This window comes from Scyliorhinus torazame, chromosome 11 (genome assembly GCF_047496885.1).
Source record: "Scyliorhinus torazame isolate Kashiwa2021f chromosome 11, sScyTor2.1, whole genome shotgun sequence".
NCBI classification, from domain to species: domain Eukaryota; kingdom Metazoa; phylum Chordata; class Chondrichthyes; order Carcharhiniformes; family Scyliorhinidae; genus Scyliorhinus; species Scyliorhinus torazame.
The window spans coordinates 251538761-251555810 of record NC_092717.1 but is presented as its reverse complement, the minus strand read 5'-3'; the positions used below and the strand labels follow the sequence as shown (position 1 = coordinate 251555810).

General features: G+C 63.1%; 1 protein-coding gene across 1 annotated transcript in view; it reads right to left on the bottom strand.

The window, feature by feature from the left end:
• Positions 1-4154: 4154 nt before the first annotated feature.
• The window catches only part of LOC140385965 (anion exchange protein 2-like), a gene marked incomplete at its 3' end in the record, with an annotated part of 360889 nt that continues 347993 nt past the window's right edge, over positions 4155-17050 (bottom strand). Inside the window, exons 15-16 of the mRNA XM_072468609.1 lie at positions 10005-10153; positions 4155-4379 (exon numbers count right to left, since the gene is read on the bottom strand). Coding sequence (XP_072324710.1) covers positions 4155-4379; positions 10005-10153 — 374 coding nt within the window. The remainder of the gene's footprint in view (positions 4380-10004; positions 10154-17050) is intronic.

Genomic DNA, 17050 nt, shown 5'->3' with positions numbered 1-17050 from the left:
GTGGGGCAGGATCTGTTACTCCGGGAGTCAGTGTGTGGGGCAGGATCTGTTACTCCGGGAGTCAGTGTGTGGGGCAGGATCTGTTACTCCGGGAGTCAATGTGTGGGATAGGATCTGTTACTCCGGGAGTCAGTGTGTGGGGCAGGATCTGTTACTCCGGGAGTCAATGTGTGGGGCAGGATCTGTTACTCCGGGAGTCAATGTGTGGGATAGGATCTGTTACTCTGGGAGTCAATGTGTGGGGCAGGATCTGTTACTCCGGGAGTCAGTGTGTGGGGCAGGATCTGTTACTCTGGGAGTCAATGTGTGGGGCAGGATCTGTTACTCCGGGAGTCAGTGTGTGGGGCAGGATCTGTGACTCCAGGAGTCAGTGTGTGGGGCAGGATCTGTTACTCCGGGAGTCAATGTGTGGGGCAGGATCTGTTACTCCGGGAGTCAATGTGTGGGGCAGGATCTGTTACTCCGGGAGTCAGTGTGTGGGGCAGGATCTGTTACTCTGGGAGTCAATGTGTGGGGCAGGATCTGTTACTCCGGGAGTCAGTGTGTGGGGCAGGATCTGTTACTCCAGGAGTCAGTGTGTGGGGCAGGATCTGTTACTCCGGGAGTCAATGTGTGGGGCAGGATCTGTTACTCCGGGAGTCAGTGTGTGGGACAGGATCTGTTACTCCGGGAGTCTGTGTGTGGGGCAGGATCTGTTACTCTGGGAGTCAGTGTGTGGGACAGGATCTGTTACTCCGGGAGTCAGTGTGTGGGGCAGGATCTGTTACTCCAGGAGTCAGTGTGTGGGGCAGGACCTGTTACTCCGGGAGTCAATGTGGGGCAGGATCTGTTACTCCGGGAGTCAATGTGTGGGGCAGGATCTGTTACTCCGGGAGTCAGTGTGTGGGGCAGGATCTGTTACTCCAGGAGTCAGTGTGTGGGGCAGGACCTGTTACTCCGGGAGTCAATGTGTGGGACAGGATCTGTTACTCCGGGAGTCAGTGTGTGGGACAGGACCTGTTACTCCGGGAGTCAATGTGTGGGGCAGGATCTGTTACTCCGGGAGTCAGTGTGTGGGGCAGGATCTGTTACTCCGGGAGTCAATGTGTGGGGCAGGATCTGTTACTCCGGGAGTCAATGTGTGGGATAGGATCTGTTACTCCGGGAGTCAATGTGTGGGACAGGATCTGTTACTCCGGGAGTCAGTGTGTGGGACAGGATCTGTTACTCCGGGAGTCTGTGTGTGGGACAGGATCTGTTACTCCGGGAGTCTGTGTGTGGGGCAGGATCTGTTACTCCGGGAGTCACTGTGTGCGGCAGGGTCTGTTACTCCGGGAGTCAGTGTGTGGGACAGGATCTGTTACTCCGGGAGTCACTGTGTGCGGCAGGGTCTGTTACTCCGGGAGTCAGTGTGTGGGACAGGGTCTGTTACTCCGGGAGTCAATGTGGGGCAGGATCTGTTACTCCGGGAGTCAATGTATGGGGGCAGGATCTGTTACTCCGGGAGTCAGTGTGTGGGACAGGGTCTGTTACTCCGGGAGTCAATGTATGGGGGCAGGATCTGTTACTCCGGGAGTCAATGTATGGGGGCAGGATCTGTTACTCCGGGAGTCAGTGTGTGGGACAGGATCTGTTACTCCGGGAGTCAATGTATGGGGGCAGGATCTGTTACTCCGGGAGTCAGTGTGTGGGGCAGGATCTGTTACTCCAGGAGTCAGTGTGTGGGGCAGGATCTGTTACTCCGGGAGTCAGTGTGTGGGGCAGGATCTGCTACTCCAGGAGTCAGTGTGTGGGGCAGGATCTGTTACTCCGGCTGTCAGCGTGGGGCAGGATCTGTTACTCCGGGAGTCAGGGAGGGGGAGGGGACGGGGATGGGGAGGGGGAGGGGACGGGGATGAGGATGGGAGGGGAGGGGGAGGGGGAGGGGGAGGGGGAGCGGGAGGGGAGGGGAGGGGAGGGGGAGCGGGAGGGGGAGGAGCGGGGGAAGGGGAAGTGGGAGAGGAGGGGGAGGGGAAGGGGGAGAGGAGGGGGAAGGGGGAGAGGAGGGGGAGGGGAGGGGGAAGGGGGAGAGGAGGGGGAGGGGAGGGGGAAGGGGGAGAGGAGGGGGAGGGGAAGGGGAAGAGGAGGGGGAGGGGAGGGGGAGGGGGAAGGGGAAGAGGAGGGGGAGGGAAGGGGAAGAGGAGGGGGAGGGGAGGGGGAGGGGGAGGGGAGGGGGAGGGGGAGGGGAGGGGGAGGGGGAAGTGGGGAGGGGGAAGTGGGGGGGGAGGGGGAAGGGGAGGGGGGGAAGGGGAGGGGGACGGCAGGGGGAGGGGGAGGGCGGAAGGGGAAGGGGGAGTGGAGTGGGAGGGGAAGGGGGAGTGGAGTGGGAGGGGGAGGGAGAGTGGAGTGGGAGGGGGAGGGAGAGGGGAGTGGGAGGGGGAGGGAGAGGGGAGTGGGAGGGAGTGGGAGAGAGGGAGGGGAGTGGGAGAGAGGGAGGGGAGGGGAGAGGGAGGGGAGGGGGAGGGAGAGGGGAGGGGGAGGGAGTGGGAGAGAGGGAGGGGAGGGGGCGGGGGAGGGGTGAGGGGGAGGGGGTGGGGGAGGGGTGAGGGGGAGGGGGGAGGGGTGAGGGGGAGGGGGAGGGGGAGGGGGAGGGGGAGGGGAGTGGGAGGGGGAGGGGGAGGGGAGTGGGAGGGGAGTGGGAGGGGGAAGGGGAAGGGAGGGGGAGGGACGGGGAGGGAAGGGGGAGGGGAAGCGAAAGGGGAGGGGGAGGGAAGGGGGAGGGGAGGGAAGGGTAAGGGGAGGGGAGGGGGAGGGGAAGGGGAGGGGGAGGGAAGGGGAGGGGGAGGGAAGGGGAGGGGAGGGAAGGGGAGGCGGGGGGGAGGGAAGGGGAGGCGGGGGGGAGGGAAGGGGGGGGAGGGAAGGGGGGGGAGGGAAGGGGAAGGGAAGGGGGAAGGGGAGGGGCAGGGGGGGGTGGGAGGGGGAGGGAAGGGGAGGGGAAGGGGAAGGGGGAGGGGAGTGGGAGGGGAGGGGAAGGGCAGGGGGAGGGGAAGGGCAGGGGGAGGGGAAGGGCAGGGGGAGGGGAAGGGCAGGGGGAGGGGAAGGGCAGGGGGAGGGGAAGGGGAGGGGGACGGGAGGGGGAGGGGAGGGGAAGGGGACGGGAGGGGGAGGGGAAGGGGAGGGGGGTGGGGTTGGGGAGGGTGGGGGGGAGGGGGAGGGGGGAGGGGAAGGGGGTGGGAGGGGAGGGGGAGGTGGGATGGGAGGGGAAGGGGAAGGGGAAGGGGAGGGGAAGGGGGAGGGGAGGGGAAGGGGAGGGGAAGGGGAGGGGAAGGGGAGGGGAGGGGAAGGGGGAGGGGAAGGGGGAGGGGAAGGGGGAGGGGAAGGGGGAGGGGAAGGGGGAGGGGAAGGGGGAGGGGAGGGGAGGGGAAGGGGGAGGGGAGGGGAAGGGGGAGGGGAGGGGAAGGGGGAGGGGAGGGGAAGGGGGAGGGGAGGGGAAGGGGGAGGGGAGGGGAAGGGGGAGGGGAGGGGAAGGGGGAGGGGAAGGGGGAAGGGAAGGGGGAAGGGAAGGGGGAAGGGAAGGGGAGGGGAAGGGGGAGGGGAAGGGGGAGGGGAAGTGGAGGGGGTGGAAGGGGAGGGGAGGGGAAGAGTGGAGGGGGAGGGGGAGGGGGAGGGCGAGGGAGGGGGAGGGCGGGGGAGGGGGGAGGGAGGGGGAGGGGGGAGGGAGGGGGAGGGAGGGGGAGGGAGGGGGAGGGAGGGGGAGGGGGGAGGGAGGGGGAGGGCGGGGGAGGGGGGAGGGAGGGGGAGGGAGGGGGAGGGAGGGGGAGGGGGGAGGGGGAGGGGGGAGGGGAGAGGGAGGGGGGAGGGAGGGGGAGGGGAGGGGAGGGGATGGGGGGAGGGGAGGGGATGGGGGGAGGGGAGGGGGAGGGGGAGGGGGAGGGGGAGGGGGGAGGGGAGAGGGAGGGGGAGGGAGGGGGAGGGAGGGGAGGGGAGGGGAGGGGAGGGGATGGGGGAGGGGGAGGGGGAGGGGGAGGGGATGGGGGGAGGGGAGGGGGAGGGGGAGGGAGGGGGGGGGGAGGGGAGGGGGAGGGGGAGGGGGAGGGAGGGGAGGGGAGGGGAGGGGGGTTCTTTGTGGAGGATACTGGTATGGGTGAGACGATTATTCGGCAGGTTTTGTTGAGGGGCCGGGCGAGGCGGTGTCTATCACTCCAGGCCCCGTTCAGCTGTCTTACCTTAACAAGCTTATAGAATGTCTCATAAATAAATATCAGTGAGATGAGAAACGCAAAGATCTCCTGGGTGAAGCGGGAAATGAAGCGGACGAGGAAGGAGCCTTCAAACGCCACCAACAAGACCACAATGGCAATGAGCCAGAATCCAATCCACACCCGGCCAGTCAGGTAGTCCAGACTGTTCGATTGGCAGAACTGGAGGAAGAAAAAGCAACTGGTTTATTAGACTGTCCTTGAAAGCAGAGAGGAATCATAGATCATAGAATTTACAGTGCGGAAGGAGGCCATTCGGCCCATCGAGCCTGCACCGGCTCTTGGAAAGAGCACCCTACCCAAGCCCACATCTCCACCCTATCCCATAACCCAGTAACCCCACCCAACACTAGGGGCAATTTTGGACACGGAGTGCAATTTATCATGGCCAATCCACCTAACCTGCACATCTTTGGACTGTGGGAGGAAACCGGAGCACCCGGAGGAAACCCACGCACACACGGGGAGGACGTGCAGACTCCGCACAGACAGTGACCCAAGCCGGAATGGAACCTGGGACCCTGGAGCTGTGAAGCAGTTGTGCTATCCACTGTGCTACCGTGCTGCCCTAATAGGACAGTGAGGAGGAACTTGTCAGGATTAGCGTCTGATTCAGCTCCACTGAGCTTGCAACCTCCCTCCCTCCCCCACTCTTTTTTAATTCACCCCGGAGATGTGGCCGTTTCTTCCTGCGCCAGCATTCATTGCCCTTCAGAAGCTTTGTTTTAATCCACCATATCCCTATTTGCTTGTGAATCACTTCTGGAGCTCAGTACTGAGGGAGTGCAGCTCTGTCGCCAGTGTGCAGTACTCAGGGAGTGCAGCCCAGTCGCCAGTGCCCAGTGCTGAGGGAGAGCTGCTCTGTCGCCAGTGTGCAGTACTCAGGGAGTGCAGTCCTGTCGCCAGTGCCCAGTGCTGAGGGAGTGCTGCTCTGTCGCCAGAGCCCAGTGCTGAGGGAGTGCTGCTCTGTTACCAGTGCCCAGTACTGAGGGAGTGCTGCTCTGTCGCCAGAGCCCAGTGCTGAGGGAGTGCTGCTCTGTTACCAGTGCCCAGTACTGAGGGAGTGCTGCTCTGTCGCCAGAGCCCAGTACTGAGGGAGTGCTGCTCTGTCGCCAGTGCCCAGTACTGAGGGAGTGCTGCTCTGTTACCTGTGCCCAGTACTGAGGGAGTGCAGCTCTGTCGCCAGTGTGCAGTACTCAGGGAGTGCAGCCCAGTCGCCAGTGCCCAGTGCTGAGGGAGAGCTGCTCTGTCGCCAGTGCCCAGTGCTGAGGGAGTGCTGCCCTGTCGCCAGTGTGCAGTACTCAGGGAGTGCAGCCCTGTCGCCAGTGCCCAGTGCTGAGGGAGAGCTGCTCTGTCGCCAGAGCCCAGTGCTGAGGGAGTGCTGCTCTGTTACCAGTGCCCAGTACTGAGGGAGTGCTGCTCTGTCGCCAGAGCCCAGTGCTGAGGGAGTGCTGCTCTGTTACCAGTGCCCAGTACTGATGGAGTGCTGCTCTGTCGCCAGAGCCCAGTACTGAGGGAGTGCTGCTCTGTTACCAGTGCCCAGTACTGAGGGAGTGCTGCTCTGTTACCAGTGCCCAGTACTGAGGGAGTGCAGCTCTGTCGCCAGTGTGCAGTACTCAGGGAGTGCTGCCCTGTCGCCAGTGCCCAGTGCTGAGGGAGAGCTGCTCTGTCGCCAGTGTCCAGTGCTGAGGGAGTGCTGCTCTGTTACCAGTGACCAGTACTGAGGGAGTGCTGCTCTGTCGCCAGAGCCCAGTGCTGAGGGAGTGCTGCTCTGTTACCAGTGCCCAGTACTGAGGGAGTGCTGCTCTGTCGCCAGAGCCCAGTGCTGAGGGAGTGCTGCTCTGTTACCAGTGCCCAGTACTGAGGGAGTGCTGCTCTGTCGCCAGAGCCCAGTACTGAGGGAGTGCTGCTCTGTTACCAGTGCCCAGTACTGAGGGAGTGCTGCTCTGTTACCAGTGCCCAGTACTGAGGGAGTGCAGCTCTGTCGCCAGTGTGCAGTACTCAGGGAGTGCAGCCCTGTCACCAGTGCCCAGTGCTGAGGGAGAGCTGCTCTGTCGCCAGTGCCCAGTGCTGAGGGAGTGCTGCCCTGTCGCCAGTGTGCAGTACTCAGGGAGTGCAGCCCTGTCGCCAGTGCCCAGTGCTGAGGGAGAGCTGCTCTGTCGCCAGTGTCCAGTGCTGAGGGAGTGCTGCTCTGTTACCAGTGACCAGTACTGAGGGAGTGCTGCTCTGTCGCCAGAGCCCAGTGCTGAGGGAGTGCTGCTCTGTTACCAGTGCTCAGTACTGAGGGAGTGCTGCTCTGTTACCAGTGCCCAGTACTGAGGGAGTGCTGCTCTGTCGCCAGAGCCCAGTACTGAGGGAGTGCTGCTCTGTTACCAGTGCCCACTACTGAGGGAGTGCTGCTCTGTCGCCAGAGCCCAGTGCTGAGGGAGTGCTGCTCTGTTACCAGTGCCCAGTACTGAGGGAGTGCTGCTCTGTCGCCAGTGCCCAGTGCTGAGGGAGTGCTGCTCTGTCGCCAGTGCCCAGTACTGAGGGAGTGCTGCTCTGTCACCAGTGCCCAGTACTGAGGGAGTGCTGCTCTGTTACCAGTGCCCAGTACAGAGGGAGTGCTGCTCTGTCGCCAGTGCCCAGTGCTGAGGGAGTGCTGCTCTGTTACCAGTGCCCAGTACTGAGGGAGTGCTGGTCTGTCGCCAGAGCCCAGTGCTGAGGGAGTGCTGCCCTGTCGCCAGTGCCCAGTACTGAGGGAGTGCTGCTCTGTCGCCAGAGCCCAGTGCTGAGGGAGTGCTGCTCTGTTACCAGTGCCCAGTACTGAGGGAGTGCTGCTCTGTCGCCAGAGCCCAGTGCTGAGGGAGTGCTGCCCTGTCGCCAGAGCCCAGTGCTGAGGGAGTGCTGCTCTGTTACCAGTGCCCAGTACTGAGGGAGTGCTGCTCTGTTACCAGTGCCCAGTACTGAGGGAGTGCTGCCCTGTCGCCAGAGCCCAGTGCTGAGGGAGTGCTGCTCTGTCGCCAGAGCCCAGTGCTGAGGGAGTGCTGCCCTGTCGCCAGTGCCCAGTACTGAGGGAGTGCTGCTCTGTCGCCAGAGCCCAGTGCTGAGGGAGTGCTGCTCTGTTACCAGTGTCCAGTGCTGAGGGAGTGCTGCTCTGTTGCCAGAGCCCAGTGCTGAGGGAGTGCTGCCCTGTCGCCAGAGCCCAGTGCTGAGGGAGTGCTGCTCTGTTACCAGTGTCCAGTGCTGAGGGAGTGCTGCTCTGTCGCCAGAGCCCAGTGCTGAGGGAGTGCTGCCCTGTCGCCAGTGCCCAGTACTGAGGGAGTGCCCAGTATTGAGGGAGTGCTGCTCTGACGCCAGTGCCCAGTGCTGAGGGAGTGCTGCTCTGTTACCAGTGTCCAGTACTGAGGGAGAGCAGCCCTGTCGCCAGTGCCCAGGGAGTGCTGCTCTGTTACCAGTGCCCAGTACTGAGGGAGTGCTGCTCTGTTACCAGTGCCCAGTACTGAGGGAGTGCTGCCCTGTCGCCAGTGCCCAGTACTGAGGGAGTGCTGCTCTGTCGCCAGAGCCCAGTGCTGAGGGAGTGCTGCCCTGTCGCCAGTGCCCAGTACTGAGGGAGTGCTGCTCTGTCGCCAGAGCCCAGTGCTGAGTGAGTGCTGCTCTGTTACCAGTGCCCAGTACTGAGGGAGTGCAGCTGTCACCAGTGCCCAGTGCTGAGGGAGTGCCTCTCTGTTGCCAGTGCCCAATGTGGATCCAGACTACAGCGTTCCCTCAGTGTGGATCCAGCCTACAGCATACCCTCAGTATGGACCAGACTACAGCGTTCCCTCAGTGTGGATCCAGACTACCGCGTTCCCTCAGTGTGGATCCAGACTACAGCGTTCCCTCAGTGTGGATCCAGCCTACAGTATTCCCTCAGTATGGACCAGACTACAGTGTTCCCTCAGTGTGGATCCAGACTACCGCGTTCCCTCCGTGTGGATCCAGCCTACAGCGTTCCCTCAGTGTGGATCCAGACTACAGCGTTCCCTCAGTGTGGATCCAGACTACAGCGTTCCCTCCGTGTGGATCCAGCCTACAGCGTTCCCTCAGTGTGGATCCAGACTACAGCGTTCCCGCAGTGTGGATCCAGACTACAGCGTTCCCTCAGTGTGGATCCAGACTACAGCGTTCCCTCAGTGTGGACCAGACTACAGCGTTCCCTCAGTGTGGATCCAGCCTACAGCATTCCCTCAGTATGGACCAGACTACAGCGTTCCCTCAGTGTGGATCCAGACTACCGCGTTCCCTCCGTGTGGATCCAGCCTACAGCGTTCCCTCAGTGTGGATCCAGACTACAGCGTTCCCTCAGTGTGGACCAGACTACAGCGTTCCCTCAGTGTGGATCCAGACTACAACGTTCCCTCAGTGTTGTCCAGACTACAGCGTTCCCTCAGTGTGGATCCAGACTACAGCGTTCCCTCAGTGTGGATCCAGACTACAGCGTTCCCTCAGTGTGGATCCAGACTACAGCGTTCCCTCAGTGTGGATCCAGACTACAATGTTCCCTCAGTGTGGACCAGACTACAGCGTTCCCTCAGTGTGGACCAGAGTACAGCGTTCCCTCAGTGTGGATCCAGACTACAACGTTCCCTCAGTGTTGTCCAGACTACAACGTTCCCTCAGTGTTGTCCAGACTACAACGTTCCCTCAGTGTGGACCAGACTACAACATTCCCTCAGTGTGGATCCAGTCTACAGCGTTCCCTCAGTGTGGATCCAGACTACAGCGTTCCCTCAGTGTTGTCCAGACTACAGCGTTCCCTCCGTGTGGATCCAGACTACAGCGTTCCCTCAGTATGGATCCAGACTACAGCGTTCCCTCAGTATGGATCCAGACTACAGCGTTCCCTCAGTGTGGATCCAGACTACAGCGTTCCCTCAGTGTGGAACCAGACTACAGCGTTCCCTCAGTGTGGACCAGACTACAGCGTTCCCTCAGTGTGGATCCAGACTACAGCGTTCCCGCAGTGTGGATCCAGACTACAGCGTTCCCTCAGTGTGGATCCAGACTACATCGTTCCCTCAGTATGGATCCAGACTACAGCGTTCCCTCAGTATGGATCCAGACTACAGCGTTCCCTCAGTATGGATCCAGACTACAGCGTTCCCTCAGTATGGATCCAGACTACAGCGTTCCCTCAGTGTGGATCCAGACTACAGCGTTCCCTCAGTATGGATCCAGACTACAGCGTTCCCTCAGTGTTGTCCAGACTACAGCGTTCCCTGAGTGTGGATCCAGGCCACAGCGTTCCCTCAGTGTGGATCCAGACTACAGCGTTCCCTCAGTGTGGATCCAGACTACAGCGTTCCCTCCGTGTGGATCCAGACTACAGCGTTCCCTCAGTGTGGACCAGACTACAGTATTCCCTCACTGTGGACCAGACTACAGCGTTCCCTCAGTGTGGATCCAGACTACAGCGTTCCCTCAGTGTGGATCCAGACTACAGCGTTCCCGCAGTGTGGACCAGACTACAGCGTTCCCGCAGTGTGGACCAGACTACAGTATTCCCTCACTGTGGACCAGACTACAGCGTTCCCTCAGTGTGGATCCAGACTACAGCGTTCCCTCAGTGTGGATCCAGACTACAGCGTTCCCGCAGTGTGGACCAGACTACAGCGTTCCCTCAGTGTGGACCAGACTACAGCGTTCCCTCCGTGTGGACCAGACTATGGATTCAAGCCCTAACATTGAGCTAAACTGAGAGTATTTGGAACTGATGAAGAAGAGAGAATGCTGACTGAGGTCCGAGTTGATCTGAGCCACACTCACCTTGAAGAAAGCTTCTTCGAAAACAAGCAAGGGGCCAGAAAAGCCGACGATGAGCAGTGGCTGGGCCCCCAACAATCCGAAGATTACCATTTGTATGGCCGTGGAAATGATGAGCTCAGAAACACCGATCAAACCCTCCGTCTTCTCCCCTGTAATACAATAAAATATCAAACCCAGAGTCCCCCATTAGGCAGAAAACCCCCTTGCACACATTATAATATAGGCATGAGATGTGGGCGTCGCTGGCTAGGCTGGCATTTATTGCCCATCCCTAATTGTCCTTCAGAAGGTAGGGGTGAGCTGCCTTCTTGAACCGCTGCGGTCCGTGTGGTGTAGGTACACCCACTGTGCTGTTAGGGAGGGAGTTCCAGGATGTTACCCCAGCGACAGTGAAGGAACGGCTGATATATTTCCCAGTCAGCGTGGTGAGTGACTTGGAGGGGAGCCTCCAGGTGGTGGGGTTCCCAGGTATCTGCTGGATGCTTGAGGGTTTGGAAGGTGCTGCCTGAGGAACCTTGGTGAGTTACTGCAGTGCAGCTTGTAGATGGTACACACGGCTGCTACTGTTCGGTGGTGGGAAATGAATGTTTGTTATTATTATTTGTTCTTGGGGGAATCAGCAGCAAGGCAAAATACTGCAGGTGCTGAAGATCTGAAATAAAAGCAAACAGGGCTGGAAAAACTCAGCGGGTGTGGTAGCAACTGTGGACAGAGAGAAGCAGAATTAATGTTTCGAGTCCGACATGACTCTTCCTGGGAACTGTTTTTGTTAACAGGTTGAGCCAGGCGGAGGAGGATGGTGGTGGATGGGAAGTGTTTGGGTCGGCATTGAGTCAGCGCGGAGGAGGATGGTGGGGGATGGGAAGTGTTTGGGTCTGCATTGAGCCAGGCGGAGGAGGGTGGTGGAGGATGAGAAGTGTTTGGTTCGGCGTTGAGTCAGCGCGGGGGAGGATGGTGGGGGATGGGAAGTGTTTGGGTCTGCATTGAGCCAGGCGGAGGAGGATGGTGGGGGATGGGAAGTGTTTGGGTCGGCGTTGAGTCAGCGCGGGGGAGGATGGTGGGGGATGGGAAGTGTTTGGGTCTGCATTGAGCCAGGCGGAGGAGGATGGTGGGGGATGGGAAGTGTTTGGGTTGGCGTTGAGTCAGCGCGGGGGAGGATGGTGGGGGATGGGAAGTGTTTGGGTCTGCATTGAGTCAGGCGGAGGAGGATGGTGGTGGATGGGAGGTGTTTGGGTCGGCATTGAGTCAGCGCGGAGGGGGATGGTGGTGGATGGGAAGTGTTTGGGTCTGCATTGAGTCAGGCGGAGGAGGATGGTGGTGGATGGGAGGTGTTTGGGTCAGCATTGAGTCAGCGCGGAGGAGGATGGTGGTGGATGGGAAGTGTTTGGGTCGGCATTGAGTCAGGCGGAGGAGGATGGTGGGGGATGGGAAGTGTTTGGGTCTGCATTGAGTCAGCGCGGAGGAGGATGGTGGTGGATGGGAGGTGTTTGGGTCGGCATTGAGTCAGCGCGGAGGAGGATGGTGGTGGATGGGAAGTGTTTGGGTCGGCATTGAGTCAGCGCGGAGGAGGATGGTGGTGGATGGGAGGTGTTATGGTCTGCATTGAGCCAGGCAGAGGAGGATGGTGGTGGATGGGAAGTGTTTGGGTCTGCATTGAGTCAGCGCGGAGGAGGATGGTGGTGGATGGGAGGTGTTATGGTCTGCATTGAGCCAGGCAGAGGAGGATGGTGGGGGATGGGAAGTGTTTGGGTCTGCATTGCGTCAGCGAGGAGGAGGATGGTGGGGGATGGGAAGTGTTTGGGTCTGCATTGAGTCAGACGGAGGAGGATGGTGGTGGATGGGAAGTGTTTGGGTCTGCATTGAGTCAGCGCGGAGGAGGATGGTGGTGGATGGGCAGTGTTTGGGTCTGCATTGAGTCAGACGGAGGAGGATGGTGGTGGATGGGAAGTGTTTGGGTCTGCATTGAGTCAGCGCGGAGGAGGATGGTGGTGGATGGGAGGTGTTATGGTCTGCATTGAGCCAGGCAGAGGAGGATGGTGGGGGATGGGAAGTGTTTGGGTCTGCATTGCGTCAGCGAGGAGGAGGATGGTGGGGGATGGGAAGTGTTTGGGTCTGCATTGAGTCAGCGCGGAGGGGGATGGTGGGGGATGGGAAGTGTTTGGGTCGGCGTTGAGTCAGCGCGGGGAGGATGGTGGGGGATGGGAAGTGTTTGGGTCTGCATTGAGTCAGGCGGAGGAGGATGGTGGGGGAGGGAGGTGTTTGGGTCGGCATTGAGTCAGCGCGGAGGAGGATGGTGGTGGATGGGAAGTGTTTGGGTCGGCATTGAGTCAGCGCGGAGGAGGATGGTGGTGGATGGGAGGTGTTTGGGTCTGCATTGAGCCAGGCGGAGGAGGATGGTGGGAGATGGGAGGTGTTTGGGTCGGCATTGAGTCAGGCGGAGGAGGATGGTGGGGGATGGGAAGTGTATGGGTCTGCATTGAGTCAGCGCGGAGGAGGATGGTGGTGGATGGGAGGTATTTGGGTCTGCATTGAGTCAGCGCGGAGGAGGATGGTGGTGGATGGGAGGTGTTTGGTTCTGCATTGAGTCAGGCGGAGGAGGTTGGTGGTGGATGGGCAGTGTTTGGGTCTGCATTGAGTCAGCGCGGAGGAGGATGGTGGTGGATGGGAGGTGTTTGGGTCGGCATTGAGTCAGCGCGGAGGAGGATGGTGGTGGATGGGAAGTGTTTGGGTCTGCATTGAGCCAGGCGGAGGAGGATGGTGGTGGATGGGAAGTGTTTGGGTCTGCATTGAGCCAGGCAGAGGAGGATGGTGGGGGATGGGAAGTGTTTGGGTCGGCATTGAGTCAGCGAGGAGGAGGATGGTGGGGGATGGGAAGTGTTTGGGTCTGCATTGAGCCAGGCAGAGGAGGATGGTGGGGGATGGGAAGTGTTTGGGTCGGCATTGAGTCAGCGAGGAGGAGGATGGTGGGGGATGGGAAGTGTTTGGGTCTGCATTGAGTCATCGCGGAGGGGGATGGTGGTGGATGGGCAGTGTTTGGGTCTGCATTGAGTCAGCACGGAGGAGGATGGTGGTGGATGGGAAGTGTTTGGGTCGGCATTGAGCCAGGCGGAGGAGGATGGTGGTGGATGGGAAGTGTTTGGGTCTGCATTGAGTCAGGCGGAGGAGGATGGTGGTGGATGGGAAGTGTTTGGGTCTGCATTGAGTCAGGCGGAGGAGGATGGTGGTGGATGGGAAGTGTTTGGGTCTGCATTGAGTCAGGCGGAGGAGGATGGTGGGGGATGGGAGGTGTTTGGGTCGGCATTGAGTCAGCGCGGAGGAGGATGGTGGTGGATGGGAAGTGTTTGGGTCGGCATTGAGTCAGCGCGGAGGAGGATGGTGGTGGATGGGAGGTGTTTGGGTCTGCATTGAGTCAGGCGGTGGAGAATGGTGGGAGATGGGAGGTGTTTGGGTCTGCATTGAGCCAGGCGGAGGAGGATGGTGGGGGATGGGAAGTGTTTGGGTCGGCATTGAGTCAGCGCGGAGGAGGATGGTGGTGGATGGGAAGTGTTTGGGTCGCCATTGAGTCAGCGCGGAGGAGGATGGTGGTGGATGGGAAGTGTTTGGGTCTGCATTGAGTCAGCGCGGAGGAGGATGGTGGGGGATGGGAAGTGTATGGGTCTGCATTGAGTCAGCGCGGAGGAGGATGGTGGGGGATGGGCAGTGTTTGGGTCGGCATTGAGTCAGCGCGGAGGAGGATGGTGGTGGATGGGCAGTGTTTGGGTCGGCATTGAGTCAGCGCGGAGGAGGATGGTGGTGGATGGGCAGTGTTTGGGTCTGCATTGAGCCAGACAGAGGAGGATGGTGGGGGATGGGAAGTGTTTGGGTCGGCATTGAGTCAGCGAGGAGGAGGATGGTGGGGGATGGGAAGTGTTTGGGTCTGCATTGAGTCATCGCGGAGGAGGATGGTGGGGGATGGGAAGTGTTTGGGTCTGCATTGAGTCAGCGCGGAGGGGGATGGTGGTGGATGGGCAGTGTTTGGGTCGGCATTGAGTCAGGCGGAGGAGGATGGTGGTGGATGGGAGGTGTTTGGGTCTGCATTGAGTCAGCACGGAGGAGGATGGTGGTGGATGGGAAGTGTTTGGGTCGGCATTGAGCCAGGCGGAGGAGGATGGTGGTGGATGGGAAGTGTTTGGGTCTGCATTGAGCCAGGCGGAGGAGGATGGTGGTGGATGGGAAGTGTTTGTGTCTGCATTGAGTCAGGCGGAGGAGGATGGTGGTGGATGGGAAGTGTTTGGGTCTGCATTGAGTCAGGCGGAGGAGGATGGTGGTGGATGGGAAGTGTTTGGGTCGGCATTGAGTCAGCGCGGAGGAGGATGGTGGTGGATGGGAGGTGTTTGGGTCTGCATTGAGTCAGCGCGGAGGAGGATGGTGGTGGATGGTTTCCCCGCCGGCTGGTTTCCCGGTGGCAGTGCGGCCCCGCCCACTGCTTTCCCGGCGGCAGTGTGGCCCCGCCCGCTGGTTTCCCGGCGGCAGTGTGTCCCCGCCCACTGGTTTCCCCGCCCGCTGGTTTCCCCGCCCGCTGGTTTCCCGGCGACAGTGTGGCCCCGCCCGCTGGTTTCCCCGCCCGCTGGTTTCCCGGCGACAGTGTGGCCCCGCCCGCTGGTTTCCCCGCCCGCTGGTTTCCCGGCGACAGTGTGGCCCCGCCCGCTGGTTTCCCGGCGGCAGTGCGGCCCCGCCCGCTGGTTTCCCGGCGGCAGTGTGGCCCCGCCCGCTGGTTTCCCGGCGGCAGTGCGGCCCCGCCCGCTGGTTTCCCGGCGGCAGTGTGGCCCCGCCCGCTGGTTTCCCGGCGGCAGTGCGGCCCCGCCCGCTGGTTTCCCGGCGGCAGTGTGGCCCCGCCCGCTGGTTTCCCCGCCCGCTGGTTTCCCCGCCCGCTGGTTTCCCCGCCCGCTGGTTTCCCGGCGACAGTGTGGCCCCGCCCGCTAGTTTCCCGGCGACAGTGTGGCCCCGCCCGCTGGTTTCCCCGCCCGCTGGTTTCCCCGCCCGCTGGTTTCCCCGCCCGCTGGTTTCCCGGCGGCAGTGTGGCCCCGCCCGCTGGTTTCCCCGCCCGCTGGTTTCCCCGCCCGCTGGTTTCCCCGCCCGCTGGTTTCCCCGCCCGCTGGTTTCCCCGCCCACTGGTTTCCCCGCCCGCTGGTTTCCCGGCGACAGTGTGGCCCCGCCCGCTGGTTTCCCGGCGACAGTGTGGCCCCGCCCGCTGGTTTCCCCGCCCGCTGGTTTCCCCGCCCGCTGGTTTCCCCGCCCGCTGGTTTCCCGGCGGCAGTGTGGCCCCGCCCGCTGGTTTCCCCGCCCGCTGGTTTCCCCGCCCGCTGGTTTCCCGGTGGCAGTGCGGCCCCGCCCGCTGGTTTCCCGGCGGCAGTGTGGCCCCGCCCGCTGGTTTCCCCGCCCGCTGGTTTCCCCGCCGGCAGTGCGGCCCCGCCCGCTGGTTTCCCCGCCCGCTGGTTTCCCGGTGGCAGTGAGGCCCCGCCCGCTGGTTTCCCCGCCCGCTGGTTTCCCGGCGGCAGTGCGGCCCCGCCCGCTGGTTTCCCCGCCCGCTGGTTTCCCCGCCGGCAGTGCGGCCCCGCCCGCTGGTTTCCCCGCCCGCTGGTTTCCCGCCGGCAGTGTGGCCCCGCCCGCTGGTTTCCCGGCCGGCAGTGCGGCCCCGCCCGCTGGTTTCCCCGCCTGCTGGTTTCCCCGCCCGCTGGTTTCCCGGCGGCAGTGCGGCCCCGCCCACTGGTTTCCCGCCGGCAGTGCGGCCCCGCCCGCTGGTTTCCCCGCCCGCTGGTTTCCCCGCCCGCTGGTTTCCCCGCCGGCAGTGCGGCCCCGCCCGCTGGTTTCCCCGCCCGCTGGTTTCCCGCCGGCAGTGTGGCCCCGCCCGCTGGTTTCCCGGCCGGCAGTGCGGCCCCGCCCGCTGGTTTCCCCGCCCGCTGGTTTCCCCGCCCGCTGGTTTCCCGGCGGCAGTGCGAGCCCCGCCCGCTGGTTTCCCGGCGGCAGTGCTGCCCCGCCCACTGGTTTCCCCGCCCGCTGGTTTCCCGCCGGCAGTGCGGCCCCGCCCGCTGGTTTCCCCGCCCGCTGGTTTCCCCGCCCGCTGGTTTCCCGGCGACAGTGTGGCCCCGCCCGCTGGTTTCCCGGCGACAGTGCGGCCCCGCCCACTGGTTTCCCGCCGGCAGTGCGGCCCCGCCCGCTGGTTTCCCCGCCCGCTGGTTTCCCGGCGACAGTGCGGCCCCGCCCGCTGGTTTCCCGGCGGCAGTGCGGCCCCGCCCACTGGTTTCCCCGGCGGCAGTGCGGCCCCGCCCACTGGTTTCCCGGCGACAGTGCGGCCCCGCCCGCTGGTTTCCCCGCCCGCTGGTTTCCCGGCGGCAGTGCGGCCCCGCCCACTGGTTTCCCCGGCGGCAGTGCGGCCCCGCCCGCTGGGTTCCCCGCCCGCTGGTTTCCCGGTGGCAGTGCGGCCCCGCCCGCTGGTTTCCCCGCCCGCTGGTTTCCCCGCCCGCTGGTTTCCCCGCCCGCTGGTTTCCCCGCCCGCTGGTTTCCCCGCCCGCTGGTTTCCCCGCCCGCTGGTTTCCCGGCGGCAGTGCGGCCCCGCCCGCTGGTTTCCCCGCCCGCTGGTTTCCCGGTGGCAGTGCAGCCCCGCCCGCTGGTTTCCCCGCCCGCTGGTTTCCCCGCCCGCTGGTTTCCCCGCCCGCTGGTTTCCCCGCCCGCTGGTTTCCCGGTGGCAGTGCGGCCCCGCCCGCTGGTTTCCCCGCCCGCTGGTTTCCCGGCGGCAGTGCGGCCCCGCCCGCTGGTTTCCCGGCGACAGTGCGGCCCCGCCCACTGGTTTCCCGGCGACAGTGCGGCCCCGCCCGCTGGTTTCCCCGCCCGCTGGTTTCCCCGCCCGCTGGTTTCCCCGCCCACTGGTTTCCCGGCGGCAGTGCGGCCCCGCCCGCTGCTTTCCCCGCCCGCTAGTTTCCCGGCGGCAGTGCGGCCCCGCCCACTGGTTTCCCCGGCGGCAGAGCGGCCCCGCCCGCTGGTTTCCCCGCCCGCTGGTTTCCCGGCGG